The 19,506-nt window shown below is 35.7% G+C and overlaps 1 protein-coding gene across 1 annotated transcript in view; it reads left to right on the top strand.

Moving 5' to 3' along the window:
- Positions 1-15,849, top strand: part of LOC134209713 (nucleolar protein 4-like) — a 141,448-nt gene extending 125,599 nt beyond the window's left edge. The window contains exon 7 of the mRNA XM_062685725.1: positions 15,793-15,849. Within this exon, the coding sequence (XP_062541709.1) occupies positions 15,793-15,849 (57 nt within the window). The remainder of the gene's footprint in view (positions 1-15,792) is intronic.
- The last annotated feature ends 3,657 nt before the right edge of the window (positions 15,850-19,506 follow it).

The raw sequence follows: 19,506 nt of genomic DNA, 5'->3' as shown, positions 1-19,506 counted from the left end.
CAAAATTTCAAAATAATTCAAATCAAGCATGAGTCCATAGATCAAAAAGTCATGTACGATTCGGCTCATTTTATTTAACCATTGTATGATTATAAATTTTATACAGGTACTCTCTTAAAGTACCAGGCGGGATTTATGGGTAAACGCTCTACCACAGATCAGGTGTTAGCCGTAAGTCAGGTATTGCAGATATGCCGCGAATACAACGTGCCCACACATCATCTATTTATCGACTTCATAGCCGCATATAATATCATCGATCGGGACCAGCTATGCACGGAAACGGATTTCCGGTTAAACTGATACGGATGATCAAGGCGACGATGGATCGGGTGATAAAAGACAGGAGCACCGTCTTCGACCAAGGGTTGTACAGACTGAACACTTAACACCTAGCATGAGACAACAGACAAGGACACATAACACCCAGTGGACCAGTGAAGAATTCTTCTATCACGAAAAGCTTCCTCCTTACCGGGGCGAGATTCGAACCCACACTCCGTAGCACATGCGTCAACGATTGGCGCTGCTAACCGCACGACCACGAAGCCCACAATGCAATATTGATAAAAGACAGGAGCACCGTGATGTGCGTAGTTCGAGTTTCAGGGGCATTCTCGAGTTTCTTCGAAACGCGTAAAGGGTTACGGCAAGGTGATAGTCTTTCGTGTCTGCTATTCAACATCGCTTTGGAGGGAGTAATACTAAGGGCAGGGATTGACACGAGTGGTACGTCCAGTGATTTGGTTTCGCCGACGACATAGATATTATGGCACGCAACTTTGAGAAGATGGAGGAAGCCTAGGTACATCATACTGAAAAGCGAAGCTAAACGGATTGGACTATTCATCAACACGTCGAAGACGAAGTACATGATAAGAAGAGGCTCAAAAGAGGACAACGTAAGCCACCCACCATGAATTTGTTTTGGTGATGACGAAATCGAGGTGGTTGAAGAATTCGCGTGCTTGGGCTCACTGGTGACCTCCGATAACGATACCAGCAGAGAAATTCAGAGACGCGTCATGGCAGGAAATCGTACGTACTTTGGACTCCGCAAAACGCTCCGATCGAATAGAGTTCGCAACCGTATCAAACTGACTATCTACAAAACGCTTATTAGACCGGTAGTTCTTTATAGACACGAGACCTGGACGATGCTCTGGAAGGACCAACGCACACTTTTAGTTTTCGAAAGGAAAGTGCTGCGCACCATCTATGATGGGGTGCAGATGGCGGACAGTACACAAAATAGCAGGGGTTGACACTTCCTTTGCGTTGAAGTCACTATATACTAGTTAAAATACTGAGCTATTTCGACAGTCTGATATGTTTATGTCCCCATTAGTACTTTTTAAGAAGACATTGGTTCCTCCATAATCATATAAGCATACGAGCATACGATGACGCATGATACATTTGTGAATTAGCGCATCTACTACTTATAACTAAACTTGTTGAGGGAATTCCAACAAATCTCCATTTTAAAGTTAGCACAAGGCAATTATAATAGTTGAAAGATTATCCATCTGTGCAGTTTAAGCTTAAGATAGTGTAAATTAAACCTGCCCAACCTTTTAAAGCCATGGGCCAATTTTCAGAATAAACACCTGAGGCGTCCCAGAAAATATTCGGTACATATTTTTTAATATATTTTCAAAACAAAGCATTTTTTTTAAATTTTTCTAGAATGGCTAAAACTTCTGTATAGAACTAAGGTTCATTATTCACATTAGTAAACTGTATTGGGGGTCGTTCAAAAATGACGTCCACAGTTTGAGGGGATCAAGATTTTGTAACAGTGCGTACACTCGGTATAAAAAAACTTGACAGAGAGGGGAGGGGGGTCTAAAAATCTCAAAAAGTAGTGGTCGTTTGAATCACCCCTTGAGAAAATGGGAATTTCGTTACTGTGTTCTCGAATACCAGCGAATAGGTTTAAAAATTACTGTTAAAGGGTTTCCCTAATCTTGTAGAAAAAAGGTCATGCAAATCTGTTAAATATGCTGATAAAATCTATGTTTTTCCCACCAGTCTTTTCATCGATTGAAAAAGAGTAGAATCGTGATCTTACAAATCTTCCCAGGTAACCAGTAAGCATTATATAAAGCATTTAAGTGGCATTATATGTGCCTTTACTGCAAAACATTAAATGCCAATAAGCCCTATAGTCGCCTTTAATGCTATTTTAATGCAGGTTTTGGCCCAATATATGGCTGCTTAAATGCTCAATCCTACTTTATCGATAAAGAAGAAATTCTGCTGAGTAGCATTTATTCAGCATCCGAAATGCTGAATAAGTGCTTAATTTTAAAAACAAGAAAAAAAGTTTTTTTATTGGCATTTTTTTTCTAATTCTTTTTTTACATAGTTTTTTTTTCAAATTGTATCGTTATTGTATTTTCATTTTGAAATGGAACATATTTTTTAATTTTTTTATTAAACTATGTAATTAGTGATAGGGTTAGGTTAACGACAAGTACTCCTGTCAATGGTCGGAATGGAAAAAAACATTCTGCACGTATCGATTTCTATTCTCAAATGTAAGTTCATTGGACAAATAGTCCCCGCTATATGGTTCCATATTGGAAAACATTTGACGTATGAACACTACAGGCCTTAAAGTGGCACTAATGTAGCTGTTCCACTGCACTTAACGAAAAACAACATTGAGCATTCAAAATGCTATTATAAGACTATGCCTCTCATGATTGCTTTGAGAATGCTTATTTAGAACAGCCAGGTTTTCAAAATGCTTATTTACAGCATGGAGCATATGCAATGCCAGTATAATGCTACTATAGTGCTTACTTTAATGCTTTTTGGTTACCTGGGTTCTTCGAAAACTTTTACTCTTCACCGTGTTACGCGAGAAACTAATGATTCTAAAAAAGACTTTTTTCTTGGAGCACAACAACCGATATGCATTCCTCAACATATTCTGTGTCATGAAATGGTTGCATCTGTTATGTCAAAATCTCACTAACAGCAGTACGAGCCACTGCATTTTCCGACTTCGTGTTTGTCCGAGTTAAGAGAGTTTATTGTTTCGAAAATCCACTGTTCAATAAAAATTTGACGCAATAATGGAAATTTCAATTAAATAAGAGCCTTTTTAATCTTTTTTCAACTTTTGTTTCCTTCCTAGTCCAGGGTGAATATCAAGAAGAAAATGTGGTTCTGTTTCATGGGGAAATTCGTGAGAAGATTTCAGTAGTAGGTACTTCAAAAACACACTTTTCTTTCTATATTGTGTTTGTTTTTGAGAAGCTGTTAAGACAAGCTTATAGGTAGTTATTCAACATAAACTTAACAAAAAAGTGTAAAATCACTCTACAATTGTTTCATTGTTGAACTATTTAAAATACGATTATGTACCACAGTAAAGTTTCGCATATGTACAACAGTCTGGACAGGAAGACGCTCGGTTGTCGGAAAATCCATTTTCAGTTTCCCACCAATTCCCATTCTATCCTCCACTATATAGCTCAACTCCATTCATCTTTTCATTCATTCCGAAATACGACGGTGAACAGAGTTGGTACATATATTCAGATTTTCTTAATGCACGACTACGACGACGACGACGACTAGAGTACACTTTTCGCATTTATCGTTCTTATTGTCTGCATACTACGGCATACCAGCGTATTGTGTAGTAGGTATATTAAAGTCCTTCTTGCCTTTCCATCAAGCCACAAGGCAGAGAGCGCAACAGGTGGAGCTGTATCAAATTTTATTTCCTTTTTATTATGCTACCGCTTCACCATATCTTTCTATTCACAAAGAGCACAACGAACCAACACAACACAGTGCAAAGAGTCCTACGTGTTCGTTGTGGCGGCATGGCAGTCAGCGACAGCATGGTCATGAAATTGCAATAAATCTGGTGGAGAAAAGGCTTCGCGCCAAAGAGCGAGCATAGTACTACCGGCGATGTTTATTACTTATCTATGGTGTGTTAACATTGAACGGACAAGGAAAAGCATGTGGAATTGTGCACAGCAGAGCAATTTGTACTTAGGCGCCGATTACGAAGAGATTTTATCAAATGCTGGTCGTAAAATTTAAGGACTTCTGTATCAAGCACGAAAAATGTTTGTAATCTAGGATTGTAGTGTTAAGCAGTGTACGATTAGCTGGGGAAGATCATTTTCATGCGTCATGTGAGGTGACTCATACGTAGCGATGGTAATGAGAATGAAACGAACATTGTGCATAGTCCAGGAGAAGATTGCCCAGCTGACAACCAACTTTAGTAGCAACCCAACTTCTTTTAAAATGTTTTGCCCTTCAACATCACATTAATGAGTTTAATTTAAGATTAAATATTTACTTGAATAAGGACATAAAAATGTTCTATCCATTTAACGTTAAAACACTAACAAATTCACACAAGATACATACCATTTACATTTTTTCAGTATTTTCATTGCAAATTCTACATCAATTTTGAATGGTAATCATGTTGATGGAGGGGTCAAATGTATGGGAAAAAAGCACTCCTAGTGAATTTTGTAAATGGACTTCCGTGAAAGAGGAAAACCTATTTCGTGTAGTGGGTGTTTCAAAGATACTGATTTTTCCTTTAGCCGAAGATACCGTGAATGCTTTATCCTTTTTTTTGATGAGATAGAAAATACAACAGAACGTAATAAATTTAAACGAATATCGATGAAAGCCAACCTATTTTTAAAGAACCCTGGATTTATCATAATTTGGCTCCTACCACAGAATTGCGATGCCAATAGAAAAGTTAGATATATGGTAACCGGTTTGCAGGAACTTCTAACGAAACTTTTAATCACTCATTGAATAACTTTAAAAAATGAAATAAAAGAGGATCCTTGTTTCGTGAATCGTGTAAATAAAAATGAGTTTGCATTTTCTGAAACTACTGAATGAATCCCCAGTTTATGGTCTCCAGTGAGCTTGCGAGCAAAGGCGCAGGGTCGTCACCCCGGAGGTGGCGTGTTCGACTCTCGGTCTTGTCTAGGATGTCTTCGGGTGGGACACATTCTTGACACACTGGACATTGTGCTTGCCACATACGATACATACTCATACCAGGGTTCTTATATCAGGGTTCACTCACTTCGACGGTAGAATGGAGAGACTAGCGCGGGGGTGAAAAATTCATTTTCAGTGCAAAACATAAACAAACTCGGTGGCTGCCCCATATATAAATCCAAGATGGCTGAATCATGAAATTGGCATACTGCCACACCTGTTTGTATTCACCTTGACTCATACGATGGCTGGCATAGAACAGCTTTCAAATGAGGATATTATAATATAATACTAGTTGAAAAGTATGCCAAGTTCCAGTTGAAATATAGAGTTTGCATTACTCGTCAAGCTTTCCACAAGATGGTTTTATTGAAGAAGGGCGCGTCAACTGGCTTAAAACTGAAGATAAAAGTAATAGGCGTGAACTACTAGTACTTTCCGTCCATGACTCCTATTGGCTACCACTTCATTGCCCAGCTGCAACTTTGTCGATGCTCTGATGCACCCTCCCAACCCAATCTCATATATTTATAATCAAATCAGCAATTTAATGATATGGAACGTAGAAGTAACACACACAAAATCATTAATTAGAGCAATTTAATGTTATGCATGTATAGTGGACCTCTTCATGTTTTCAAAAATTATCAAAAATTCAACCGGTTAGCCCAGAATCGAAGTTTTTATGCTAAAAAAAGCCCTCCTTAGCCGTGCGGAAAGACGCGCGGCTACAAAGCAAGACCATGCTGAGGGTGGCTGGGTTCAATTCCCGGTGCCGGTCTAGGCAATTTTCGGATTGGAAATTGCCTCGACTTCCCTGGGCATTAGGTATCATCGTGTTAGCCTCATGATATACGAATGCAAAATGGTAACTTGGCTAAGAAACCTCGCAGTTAATAACTGTGGAAGTGCTTAATGAACACTAAGCTGCGAGGCGGCTCTGTCCCAGTTTAGGGATGTAATGCCAATAAGAAGAAGAAGAAGAAGATGCTAAAAAAAGCCTTCTGCCAAATTTTCATAAAGTTTCGAGATGGCTCTAGCCGATTTAGTGTTCTTTCACCTACTTTCAATTTTGAAAAAAGTCGAACAATATATATAAACGCCGGGAATTATCGCAACAACCTCTAAAGATTTTGGTGTGCTGTACAACCCGGGTAGAAGATAAAGGCTCATTAATAGTAAAACGTGTATTGATAACAAAGCATGATATGAACTTGTTTGAAATAAGAGTAAAAATAGCAAGCGAAGATAACAAAATTTTGCAATGAAATATCATAAAAATATCAGGTTTGCTATTATCAAGAACTTATCAATATCATGAGCTATTAATTTGTTCTTGTTTAGCAAAATCTGATATTTTTATGTCATTTCGGTGTCGGTCGTTTTTTTATAATTTTTCTTGTTATTTTTACCTTTATTTCAAACAAGTTCATATCATGTTTTGTTATCAATATCACGGCTTCTTCCCGGAAAGTCTTGTAAACATTGCGATTCGTTCCGTTCACGCTTTGACCATGTTAAAGTGATTTTTAGGCTGAACTCTTAACTTAAATTCATATGTCACCATAGCACATTTTTTTATTCTCCTCCAAAACAATCAAAACATAATTGTAAAAAAGAAATCTGCTTAATTTTTTTTCGTCCTTTGTACCAATCACCAATTGTCGCATTAGTGGTCCCATTATGGACATTTCCAAGATCAAGAATAAAGCCACAACTGGTACATGCTTTCCTATTGTTCATGGATTTGGCAATTTTAAGGACTATCCGAATTTTAATGCGGTTTCCACAGTTGTTTCCACTCACTAGTTTTGATATCTTTGTGGATAGAAACTAGATGAAAATCTTTTATCTTCGTTAGAGTGAATTGTGATTTTTTTTTTCTAGTTCATCTTTTATGAAAATCCATTAGCTATACTACCTTGTGAGCTACTGGGTACATTTTAACTTATCTAAAGGCTTAAAATAGAAACATATTTTAACTATAGAATATCAATTATCTGCAAAAAATCCTAAGGTATACACATTCAGATTTTATTTCGTTGTTCGTTTTTTTTACCGAATTCATTCGGTAACAACGTATTTTTTACAAAATTATGGTGAAAATTAAGATTTTACAGTTTTTTTTTTTTTTATTCGTGTATTTATTTGGCAGGCACTCTGTGTTCTTAACCGCTACTGTGCCGTGATCTACTGTGGTACTCTGCTGTACAGAGTCCACACAGAATCTATTTTTAGATGTCCATAAATCGTTATTGTTGTCGTTGCCAGTCCATATCATCGTGAGTCCATTGTGTTCATTTGTCCATGTGGTGAATCCAGTGATCGTTGCTTTGTTCGGTTGCCATTAATCGAAGAACGTTGGAGGAATGCCTCCGAGAAGAACAGGTCTGTCAGTCGTCATCAGGCAGCCGTGTCGGTGAGGCGCGTTCCCCAAAACGCCACCGTACGGACTGCGCTTCTGGCGACTGACAAGGGTTTAGTGGAGGGGCTGGGAATCGAACCCATGACAATTCGCTTATGAGGCGAACGTGTAGCCAACTACGCTACGGGACCCCCCCTAGATTTTACAGTTGTTTTCTAAATCTTTCGCTGAACCCACAGTAATTTGTATTTTTTTTCAAGGAGGAGGTCAAAAAAATACAGAACATACTGTAAATGAATCCAACTACCGAAATCGGTCAAAATCTAATACCGAAAAAAAATAGATTACCGAAATACTGTAAAATAATTTGGACAATTACGACATCCATTCCGTTCCAAATAATGAAGAAAAAGGTTTAGGGTTCAACACGGTTTTCCAAGAAAGGCAAGTCATATTATTTCATAATAAACATTATTTAGCTTATTTTTATTCTTACTCTATACTGTTCCAGTAACACAATGTTTCAGAAATGTTCCATTTGTAATGTAATGTAAATCATGATTAGCATCGATAAAGTTTTCATCAAAAAGATTTCAAAGTACTATAATATATAATAATAATAATATAATAATAATATATCTATATAATAAAAATGAAATGGTCTGTGTTCGTATCTGCATAACTCGAAAACGGCTGGATGGATTTTTTTCGTTCTTTTAGCAGATACGTTTGTTATAGTCTGTTATAGGTTTATATGATATTTTCTCATGTAAAAATTACGAATAAGGTTGAGAAAATCGTGAAAAATTGAAATTAAGATTCGTATGAAAATTTCGCATGGGCAGACCACAACGCGCATTTTCGCCTACTTTGCTGGACAACGTCTGCTGGGTCAACTAGTAGAAAATAATATTTGTTTTCATGTAAAGGCTGCAGTTCTAACACTTTTATTTATAATAATTTCAGCAGCTGGATTCCACTCAAAATCCTGACATAATTGAACCGGAAAGCTGGTAACAGAGCAACAGCTCGTTTGAACTACGAATATTTATATACATCACGATACGTTGTACTTGACAACAGCCGCTTTTCTTTGTCCTCATAAGAAAATACTTATGTTGATAAGTAACTTTGAAATATAATAATAAAACCCAACTTAATTCACCGAGTAGTGATATGTACTGCCTTTTTCGTATTTAGCCAAGACACCTACCTTATATGGTACTAATATGGTTCGACGTATCATTTTCATTATAAATTTTAAACTCAACGGTCGATCGTTATCAAATTCAATAGTGATCAACTAGGCTTTGCCTCCTGTCCAATGAATCTTGTTGCGAGGAAATCTGTTGAGGATTACTATAAGAAAAGTTGTCTAATGTTTTTCTAAGCTTTTGTGCACACACACATATACAGTAGGGTGGCTCAAATTAGTATGGGAAAAACTTTTTCCAATTTTTTTGATGGGCCGCCCTCTTATTCGGTTCTATTTGATGCCCTGATGCTCTGGACAAAATTTCAGCCAAATCGGTAAATGTTTGGGTGGTGCTAAACTCGTTGGAAGTTTATATGCAAAAATGTATGCAGAAACATCCAAAAACTGTAAATTGCAGTTGGACGGCACAACTTCCGAAGAAGAACTACGATACTCATTCAGATTATGAAGAATTTAATACAGAATGTTATGCAGAAAACCGCGAGAAGATTAGAGTTTGCCCGGCTTATGTAGTTATTAGCATTTCTCTGAAGTGCGGTTTGAGCAAATTTCGTTTCTTTTACCTTTGAATAGAAATAAATTCACCCCTACAACACTCCAGTAAAATGCTAATATCTTTGCCTAATAAACTCGAATCTTCTCGCGGTTTTCAGCATAACATTCTGTATTTAATTCTACAAGAACTGAATGAATATCATTGTTCTTGATCGTAAATTGTGCCGTCCAACTGCAAATCACTGTTTTTGGATGTTTCTGCATACATTTTTCCATATAAACTTTCAACGAGTTTAGCACTGCCCAAACGTTGACCGATTTGGCTGAAATTTTGTCCAGAGCATCAGGGCAACAAATAGAACCGAATAAGAGGGCGGCCCATCAAAAAATTTGAAAAAGTGTTTTTTGAGCCACCTTAATATACACACATACACACATACATACACACGGACAGACAGACATTTGCTTAGCTCGTCGAGCTGAGTCGATTGGTTTATAACACTATGGGTCTCCGAAGCTTTCCGAAGTTCGTTTTCGTAGTGATATGATAGTCTTTCGGTACAAATTTGTTGTACAAGAAAGACAAAAACATCATTCTGTACTTATTTATTTATTTATTGTGTCGTCAATCATTTTTGTAGACTTAGTTATTACATTAGGGAAGACCCATTAATTACGTAACGTAAAAATTTACCATTGTCATTGAAAATTTGTGTATGAATTGTCACACTACGGGCAACCGCCATACCCCTCTGAGGGTTACGTAATTCATGGATGCTCCCTTAGTTGCCTTAACTAATAATAGTTAACAATAGGGATATGTAAAATAATATTCTTGGTTAGCATTATTGTAACAGAGTGCCATTACCTTATGATATCGTTAGGTCAATATTATCACAATATTTATTAAAAGTCAGCATCATTAGCGTAGTTTGTTCGATGATAGTTGACGGAGAATATTTGTCAATGTCGCAGTTGTCGTGAGGGAAGATTTATTAATTACGTATGTATGTAAGTTATGTATGTATGTAGTTATCCACCATCCTGGCTTGAGTCTTGTTCTGCATACGGTTCCACCCAATTACGTAAGCGTTACGTAATTTATGGATGTTTCCTGACGCTCAGTTTTGATAATAGCTTTGGGGAGTCAATTCTATGGGAGACATTATATATTAATTATAAAAGATACCATGGAAAAGTCACGACGCAGTTTCAGTATTTGAATAAGGTACACTGGGGGAAGTGGAAAAAGGGGGTAAGTGTAAAAATCGACTAGAAAAATTGGAATTGTACATACTTTACAGTTTTTACCACATCATAACATTATGCAAGAATAAACTTTGATGCTCACACTAATACTATGTTGAAATTTGTATAATACATACACTAACGCGGTTAACGCTTGAACTGTAATTTTAGGTTTCGCGAAAAGTTGATTTTTGCTAATCTAATCTAATCTAATCTAATCGAACACAAACGCAGCCAGTACAAAGAAAGCATCCTGGAAAATAATTGAGTTAGATGACGCCCAATAATTTTTCTTGTCAATATTGAGGCTCACAGCATACCAGTGATATGACATAAACTTCAAAGCGGCCAGGCCCACTGCGTTGTGTTTGCCGCAGAGATGATTCTTCGAGATGTATCGTGTTCAAGTATTCACTTCAACATGATACATATCACGAATCTACAGGGGTTGAAGGATGCGTGGACATACCGTACCATACGCATCGCGTTCTTTTTAAGTTCTTATTTTGGTAGTTGTATATAAATATGTAGTGAAATGAATAACATTATGATAAGAAATTATATCAAATATTATATATATTTGTAGAATATAACATCAACTAGGAGCCGAAGTTAACTCGGGCTGTACATCTCTCGTAGAAGAAGCTGGAAATTGTAAAGAATTTAATTATTATTTAGAATGTCATGAATATCAGATAGCAGGTTATGTGCCAGGACGTCGTCTGCATAAAGGTTATATGGCAGGTTGTGAAGCTTTCATTCCTGGGATGTTTTGTAGTGGGCTATGAAAATGTTAAATCATGAAAATATGAAGGTACATAATACAACAATATAAGTATATAGAAGCATGAAAATATGAAAATTTTATAATATGAAAAAAGGAAACATAAAAATATAATGTAATAAAATAATAAAAATTTGCTGTATAAAAAAATATGGAAACATGAAATAAAAAAAATTAAAATAAAAAATATGAATACACAAAAACATAAAAGCGAGAGAATATGAAAATATTGAATGTCTTAAAATATAAAAATTGATGTTAAAGTATAAAATTTTGAAAATATGACAATATGAAGATCTGAAAATAAGATAATATAAAAATATTAAAACACAAAAATATATAACATGGAAAAAGTAAAAAGTATAAAAAATTAAATAATAAAAAAATATTTTACCAAAAATATTAAAACGGAAACATGAAAATATAGAAATGTGTAAATATGCAAATTAAATTATAACAACATCACGAGATGAATCGGCCTAGGACCAAAAATCTCGTAAATAAAGATAATTCAATTCAATTATAACTACATGAAAGTATAAAGATCTAAGATAGACAAAAAAATAATATGAAAATAAAATATTTGAAATTATAACAATATGAAAATATGATAGCATGAAAAAAGAAAATACCAATATATGAAAATACAAATGATTTAAATATGGAATTTGAAATTTAAAAATACAAAGGTATAAAAATATGAACATATAGAGGTATAAAAAATGTGGAAGCATGAAAACATAAAAATATAAAAGCATCATAAAGTGGTATTTGTATAAAATAGGTAAAATATAAGAATATGGAAAATATGATATTATAAAAATATTATAATATGAAAGTGTAATAACATAAAATTATATAAATATGAAAATACAAAAATATGAAATATTACAAAATAAAATATCAAATATGAAAGTGTAATGTTACATTTCTTTAAATATGACAATATGATAATATAAAAACATAATAATATGAAAATTTTAAGACACAAAAATAATAGAACACGAAAGTGTAAAATTAGGACAGTATAAAATACGTAATTGAAAAGATATTAAAATGTAAAATTATGAAATTATGAAAATATGGAAATTAAAAAAAAATGTAAGAATATGGAAATTTTAAAAAAATAAATGTAAAAATATGAAAAATAAATATAATGAAATATGAAAAATAAGTATAATGAAATATGAAAAATAAATATATTACGAATATATGAAAACACAAAAGCATGGCATTGCTGCGGTATATTTCGTGGACTGGAAACTAGTGATACTCATGTTTCCTTTGAAATCTCTGTCCAGATTGCTATCAGAAATCAAGGTGGGTGTAGTCCTTAATTTCAATCTATGACAAAAATGACAAAAGCATTAGAATTACTATTCCTGTCCACGCTTATCTGTACCGTTACTAGGAAGATAAGAAATAAGTACCATGGAGTTGGATATTGGGAAGGTATTTATTGGGTCAGGATGTGCCTGTAGCTGGCAATGTGACCATGGTAGAACTTACCCCGTAACACACCACGAAGAGGTATCTACCCAGCATTACGGGTATTTCGCGAAAAGTTGATTTTTGCATTCATAAAATCAATTCCTATTTGTACCAATTGTCCCTTTTTCCAGTGAATTTATATCACAGGTGACCCTTATAATACAATTAAACTAACCCCATTCAATTGGTAGTGGTTTGTACAAAGAATGCAAATAATTAAAAGATTTTACACTTACCCCAGGTATCAAACACTGCGGGGGAAGTGGATAATGTTCTAATTACGGATTTTTTTTCTTCCCTCCAGGGTTTATTTCGATAGCTGTGAATCATAATATGTTCCTTCTTTGTTATCATTGTGAATCCAGTGGTCATTGGACTAATATAAATGAGAAAAAGCCTGATAAATCCACCTATCGGTATTGATACCTTTCAAATGTTTTACATATGAAAAAAAATGTATAAGAAAGGTAAAAATAGCACTGATAGGTAAATATATTCTATAATTCACATTAATTTTTATTCATAACAAGTTTCGCCGTTGAATGCATTGTTTTTGGGAACATATTGGTTAAGAACAAGTGCCTAAGAATAACTGATAATTTTCTACGTGCTTTGCGCACACATATACAAACAAATACGCACATACAGACATCATCTCAATTCGTTAAACCAAGTTGATTAGTCTATAACCCTGTAAGTCCCATTTTTCCTTTAAAAAGTTCATCTTTGGGGCGAACATATAGATTTTACGTACACTTAGTGTTCGAAAAGGCAAAACCAGCCCTCCCCTAGCTATTACGAGAATTCCTTGAGGATCTATTCCGTTAAAATAATGAAATTATTCCAGAAAAGATACTCAGAGCAATTATCGTATTCATTTTAGTTATATGTAACTACTCATCACTAGTGAAGGTCAAGGTAACATGGGTTTTCCACTTACCCCATCCCACTAGGGAAAATGGAAAAACAACTCCCATTTTAAAAATCTTTTTCCTAAATCTTCAAGCGACCAAAATGGTATGAATTACCGCACAGTTGATGCAAAATTGACTGTTTTTGATAGCCCATTTTGATTGAACGCATTTAGATAATTTAAACTGGTTTTACACTAATTCAAACATGCACTATCGATTTTTCCTTTTCCACTTCCCCCAGTGTACCTTAATAATAAGCTTACAACGAGCTATATATGGTGGCAATGGAAATACGACCCAATCTAACTTACGAAGTGCATATATAAAAAAAATTCTGTACTTTTTCTATTCTATCTGCATGTGTAATTGAGAAGGGGGTCCAAACTATGCTGCAATATTCTGAACTTGGCTTTACGTAAGCAGTAGGGGAAGGTGGTCGGTTGTCGGCACCCTTTTGTTTTTGGTCCGTAACTTTCGTCCAATTGTACAATGTGGTGATATTTGCATACCAATGGAAGCATATGGGCATAAGCTAATAACTTGGTTAAACGCGATCAAATGCTTTACAGAAATCTATGTACAAGGCTTCTACATAATGACCACCATCCATTGCTTCCCAAAAATAATTAACGTATTCTATTAGATTTACGGCTGTTGACCGAGCTCTGTAGAAGCCGTGTTGCATAGAAGTGATTGAATGGATTGTTTTTTTTATTAACAATTGCTTCGAACAATTACTTCGAACAATTATAGTATGCAAGATATAAGGTGCAATACCGCGGTAGCTACGGACGTTCGATTTGGCACCCGATTTAAATATTGGAACTAAATATGAATTTCTCCATGTTTTAGGGAAACATTCAGATTCCAGCGACTTGAAAATATATAAATAAATGAATACACCGTTCTGATATTAAAATATAATAATTATTATAAACATTACAATCGTTAAAAGGAATATTGAATTTACAAATCCTATGGTAAATATTTTGGTGAAATAATCGAACAGTCCGGCAATTTTTGATAGTTCGTCAATCGTAAAAACAATTACCGTAAGTTTGGTAATTAATTCGTTTACCGAACTGATTTTTAAACGTTCAGCAGTACAGTATACTGTTAGATAATCTAAGTGTGATACCTTAACCCCCTACAACCCAAATTTTTGTTTTCGCTCAATATTACTATTTTGTTTTCTAAAATCAATCTAAACACGGTTTGGGCATTAAAATTTTTAACTCGCGATTTTATTAATTTCAGTCTTTGATTTTTATATATTTAAATATTTTTTTGAATCTGTTAATCTTTTTTTTTATATTGATTTTTCAACATATTTAGTTTTTGAAAATTCCTATTCAATGCCGACTTAGCGCAATCTTTAAATTTTCAGAGCTAATTTTTTTTTTCGACATCAAAAGCATTTTAAAATCTTATCAATTGAAAATTACGTTTGAAAGCGGTGTTGGGCATTAGAGGGTTAAGCAATGCCAAGGTCCAAGGGAGTACCACACATCAAAAAGGTTGAAAACCGCTGCGTTATAGTAAAGAAGTAGTTCATATTTATTGTTAGCATAGCATTAAATTTCAACCTAGGGTTTAGGGTCAATTCGATAAAGTTATTCTGTTGAAAATATCTATCTATAAAGTTCTTCGTTTATCAGTTCTAATTGCACAATCTACAATGGCATTTCCGTGATATTATGATGTAACTTATCAGCAAGGATGTTATCGATCATTTAGTAATCTGCCTTCGATCATTTAGTAGTTTGATCGAAGGCAGATTACTAAATGATCGATAACATCCTTGCTTATCAGTCATTCGTCTGATTGTCGTTAAATTGTATTGCTGGACAGGTAACGATTAATGATCAATCTTATCAATATGGGAGGGTGCTACATATATGTCTAACGATTTTAACCCACCCACATAACGATTAACCCACATTCCTTTCGAGGAACTACTTAAGCTCGGCCTTTAGTTGACGAATCTGCGTTTTATGGAAAATTGCAAAAGATACCCGATCAGTCAGTCATAAAAAATATATCACAATTATATCAATATGTGTTACAACCGGAGACAACAAGCTCAAAAATGAGTCCTTAAATGGCACAGAAGCTATAAGCGTTTTTGTACCAGTATCTAGATCAACATTTGAGAAAAGCGTAACAGCTAAATTGTATTATTTCCAGTTCTTTGACTATGTATGTATTATATATAGAACCTGTACCTGTTGCTCCGTGTTGTATTCTCCGACTATTCTCCCTGTTTTAGAGTACGGCTCCTTCTGCTTCCTCTCAGCTGCTGACTGCCACTGCCAGTCGTTTGTGATTTTCAATGGTATTTCTTCTTGAGAAAATGAACTTCCCCATTTTACTAAAGCTAGTCTGCATTATATTTTTACGATATTGTATAATCGAAGAGTAATGCAGGATGAGATCTGTTAAACGGTGATTGTACACGCCCGGAAATAATTATAACGTGTTCGGCGATTATTTATTTATTTATTTATTTATTTATCATCAGACTAAGGCCGGAGTGGCCTGTGCTGCACATAAAAGACTTCTCCATTCAGCTCGGTTCAAGGCTGCACTTCGCCAACCACGCAGTCTGCGGAGGGTCCGCAAGTCGTCCTCCACCTGATCGATCCACCTTGCCCGCTGTGCACCTCGCCTTCTTGTTCCCGTCGGATCGTTGTCGAGAACCATTTTCACCGGATTACTGTCCGACATTCTGGCTACGTGCCCGGCCCACCGCAGTCTTCCGATTTTCGCGGTGTGAACGATGGATGGTTCTCCCAACAGCTGATGCAATTTGTGGTTCATTCGCCTCCTCCACGTACCGTCCGCCATCTGCACCCCACCATAGATGGTACGCAACACTTTCCTTTCGAAAACTCCCAGTGCGCGTTGGTCCTCCACGAGCATCGTCCAGGTCTCGTGTCCGGTGATATTCATACCAAATGGTCATGTTTGGTGATCAAAATCTCGATTTCTAGCGATTAGATTGAAAACATTTTTGGCAACCCTCCCTAAATTGATTTTGTATGCATGTTTATTGATAATGTATGTTATGTTAATTGAAAATGCCTTTTAGTTGGAAATAATTATAAAGTCACACCTTTTTTATAGCTACATAACATAGCTCCACTCCAAGTGGAGTGGCTTGGAGATGGAATTTTCAATAAACATGCATACAAAACTGAAAATTCAAGTCATTTTAGGCTGGGATGAAAAAATGTCCTCGCTCTTATCGCTACCCGACTTCAAGAGCATAACAGAAACTGAACACAATTTTAACATATTCTGATATTTATAACTTATTTTGATACAATTTCGTTCTTAGTATCCATTGTATTTCAAATGTTGTAACAGGATTCTATCATAATATGATCTAAAAAATGCTTAAAACTGAATTGGCCAACAGTAGGCAATTAAAATATATGTAACAGTCTCCCAATCATAGATAACATAACACTAATGTAATTTGAAAAGGTTGCCTAATTTGTTATGTTGTTAGTTTTATGTTCTTGAAAAATATTCTTGTTCAGACAAAAACAATTGATCACATCTGGAGACCTATCACGACCTGTAAAAAATTCCAACTGCACAGGAACAATATATTTTGTAACTGATACTGTTATAAATTTCTAACAAAATATGTTATTTTTATGATGAAATTCTAACAAAAATTGGATAGCTTTTTGTTTCCAGTAGTGTAATTTTTGATAGAAATTTAGATATTTTAACAGCATCCTGCACCATGTCTCTAACAAATTTTGTTATAAAAATTGTGTATAACATAATAACATATGTTGATATAATTTTGATATGACCTTCTAGTCTGGTAGAAATAGAGATTAGATCTTCAAACATGCCCATTTTGTATGAAAATCAACGAATGCGTTATAATCATTTGCGGGCGTGTATGTACATAGCAACTTGCGGTTATTTTTTGTTGAATCATTGTGGTGAATTACGAAAATTACTTTTAGGGTAAGACGGTATAATATGCCCCCCTAAGGAAACTCCTTGATAACTAAAAATAAATTTCAACGCAATTTATGCAAACTTTGTGTTATTTGGTAGTCCATGAAGTCGCAAATGCATTGCCCTTGAGTAGTCATATAAAAATGTAACAGATAACACGTAATAATTTTTTTAAAGTCGTGAAAAAAATGGATTTCAAAAAGTGCTTTGGCAATACGCCCCACCTTAACCAAAGACGTTTCATAGCCCTTCATAAGTATTCTATCAATCCTATAACAAAAAGGTTTTTCTTTTTTTTTTTTTCCTCGTTTGTCGGGTGAAGATCACTGCGTCCAGATTTTAGGACTATTGTGATATACCCTTTTACTGTGAAATACGCAAGTTATCTCAGTAACATGTTTGTCACTGAGATACCTTGGTATCGACTGAACTCAAGACCATCTATTATTGATGAATAGAGATCCTGAGTTACAGTATGTGACTCCCCCATTCTGGCGAGACTAGCTTTATGAAGCCAACCACGTCCTTGGGGGATAAGATCCATATGTCCCATAAGGCCCTAAAAAGGGCTTGCTGAGAACTTTGAACCTACGTTGGGTGAGTGCACTGCAATAGCAGAGGATGTGTTCTGATGTTTCTCTCTCCTCGTCACAGAAGCGGCAATTTGAGGTTTGGATTGCTCCGATCTTTTGTAGATGGTATCTGCAGGGGCAGTGTCCAGTTATTAGACCGGTGTAGATGTTGAGATCCCTTTTGTTGAGACCTAATAGTTGTTGGGTTTTCTTGGGGTTAATCGTTACGAGCCTTTTGGATTGGCTCGTATGGGGAAGTGCATTCCAGTTTGATGTGATTTGACTGACCATATATTTGTTCAGTTCCATTTTTACAGAGCAGTCTGAGATCCCGCAGAAGGGCTCAGGGCCAATGAACCTTTCATTAGATCCATTCCTGGCTAGCTCATCAGCAATCTCGTTTCCCTCTAGACCCGTATGTCCTGGGATCCAATATAGGTAGACTCGATTGCGTATGGATAAGTTTTTCAAAGCCAGAATGCATTCCCACACTAGCTTTGAGTTACAAGTGTAGTTATTAAGCGACTTATGTTGCTTGGCTGTCAGAGAAAATACATATTTTTGCAAATCTATACTTTCTCCTCAGGCATAATAACACGCATTCTAATATTGCATATATTTCCGCCTGAAATACTGTGGGCCACTGTCCTAAGTGGACAGAAATTTTTGTTGTAGGGCCATAGATTCCGGATCCTGTCAGATTATTCATTTTCGAACCATCTGTGAAGAAATTTATAGAGCCTGTTGGAACGCTTGGTCCACCTCCTTCCCACTCCTGGCGGGAAGGAATGAACACATCGTAAGGTAAGTCATAATTGACTACCGTTTCCATCCAGTCACTACAAATTCCTATTGCGGGATTTATGGCAAATTCATTTAATATGCTGAGGTGACCCGTAAGGTCTCCCGACAGCAGTGTTTTTGTTCTCTTTAACCTTAGAGCACTTTTTTCCGCTTCCAGCTTTATGAATTGATCTAACCGGGGCAGGTGAAGCATTGCGTCTAGGGCCAAAGTGGGTGTACTACGAACTGCACCAGTGATGGCTATGCAAGCGGTGCGTTGGATTTTGTTGAGCTTAGCCCTTGCAGCAGCCTCATTAGTTTTAGGCCACCAGACAAGGGAAGCGTAAGTTGTCCTGGGACGGACAATGGTTTTATATATCCACATGATCATACTTGGTTTTAGGCCCCATCTTTTACCAAGGGTTTTTGAACAAACCCAAAGTGTATTGAGACCTTTCTGCACAACTGATTGGAGATGAGAGTTCCAATTAAGCTTTGCGTCGAGTATGACACCTAGATATTTTACTTCACTTGAATAAACTAATTGTGTTTGATTCAAGAAAAGGGGTTTCAGTTGTACCTTTCTCCGTTACAAAAAGGTTACAAATCCTTATGCACTTGACATTGAAAAACCAACATAAGTC

The sequence above is a fragment of the Armigeres subalbatus genome, chromosome 2 (assembly GCF_024139115.2).
Source record: "Armigeres subalbatus isolate Guangzhou_Male chromosome 2, GZ_Asu_2, whole genome shotgun sequence".
NCBI lineage: Eukaryota > Metazoa > Arthropoda > Insecta > Diptera > Culicidae > Armigeres > Armigeres subalbatus.
Note: the sequence above shows the minus strand (reverse complement) of the source record. Positions and strands in the feature narration are given on the sequence as shown.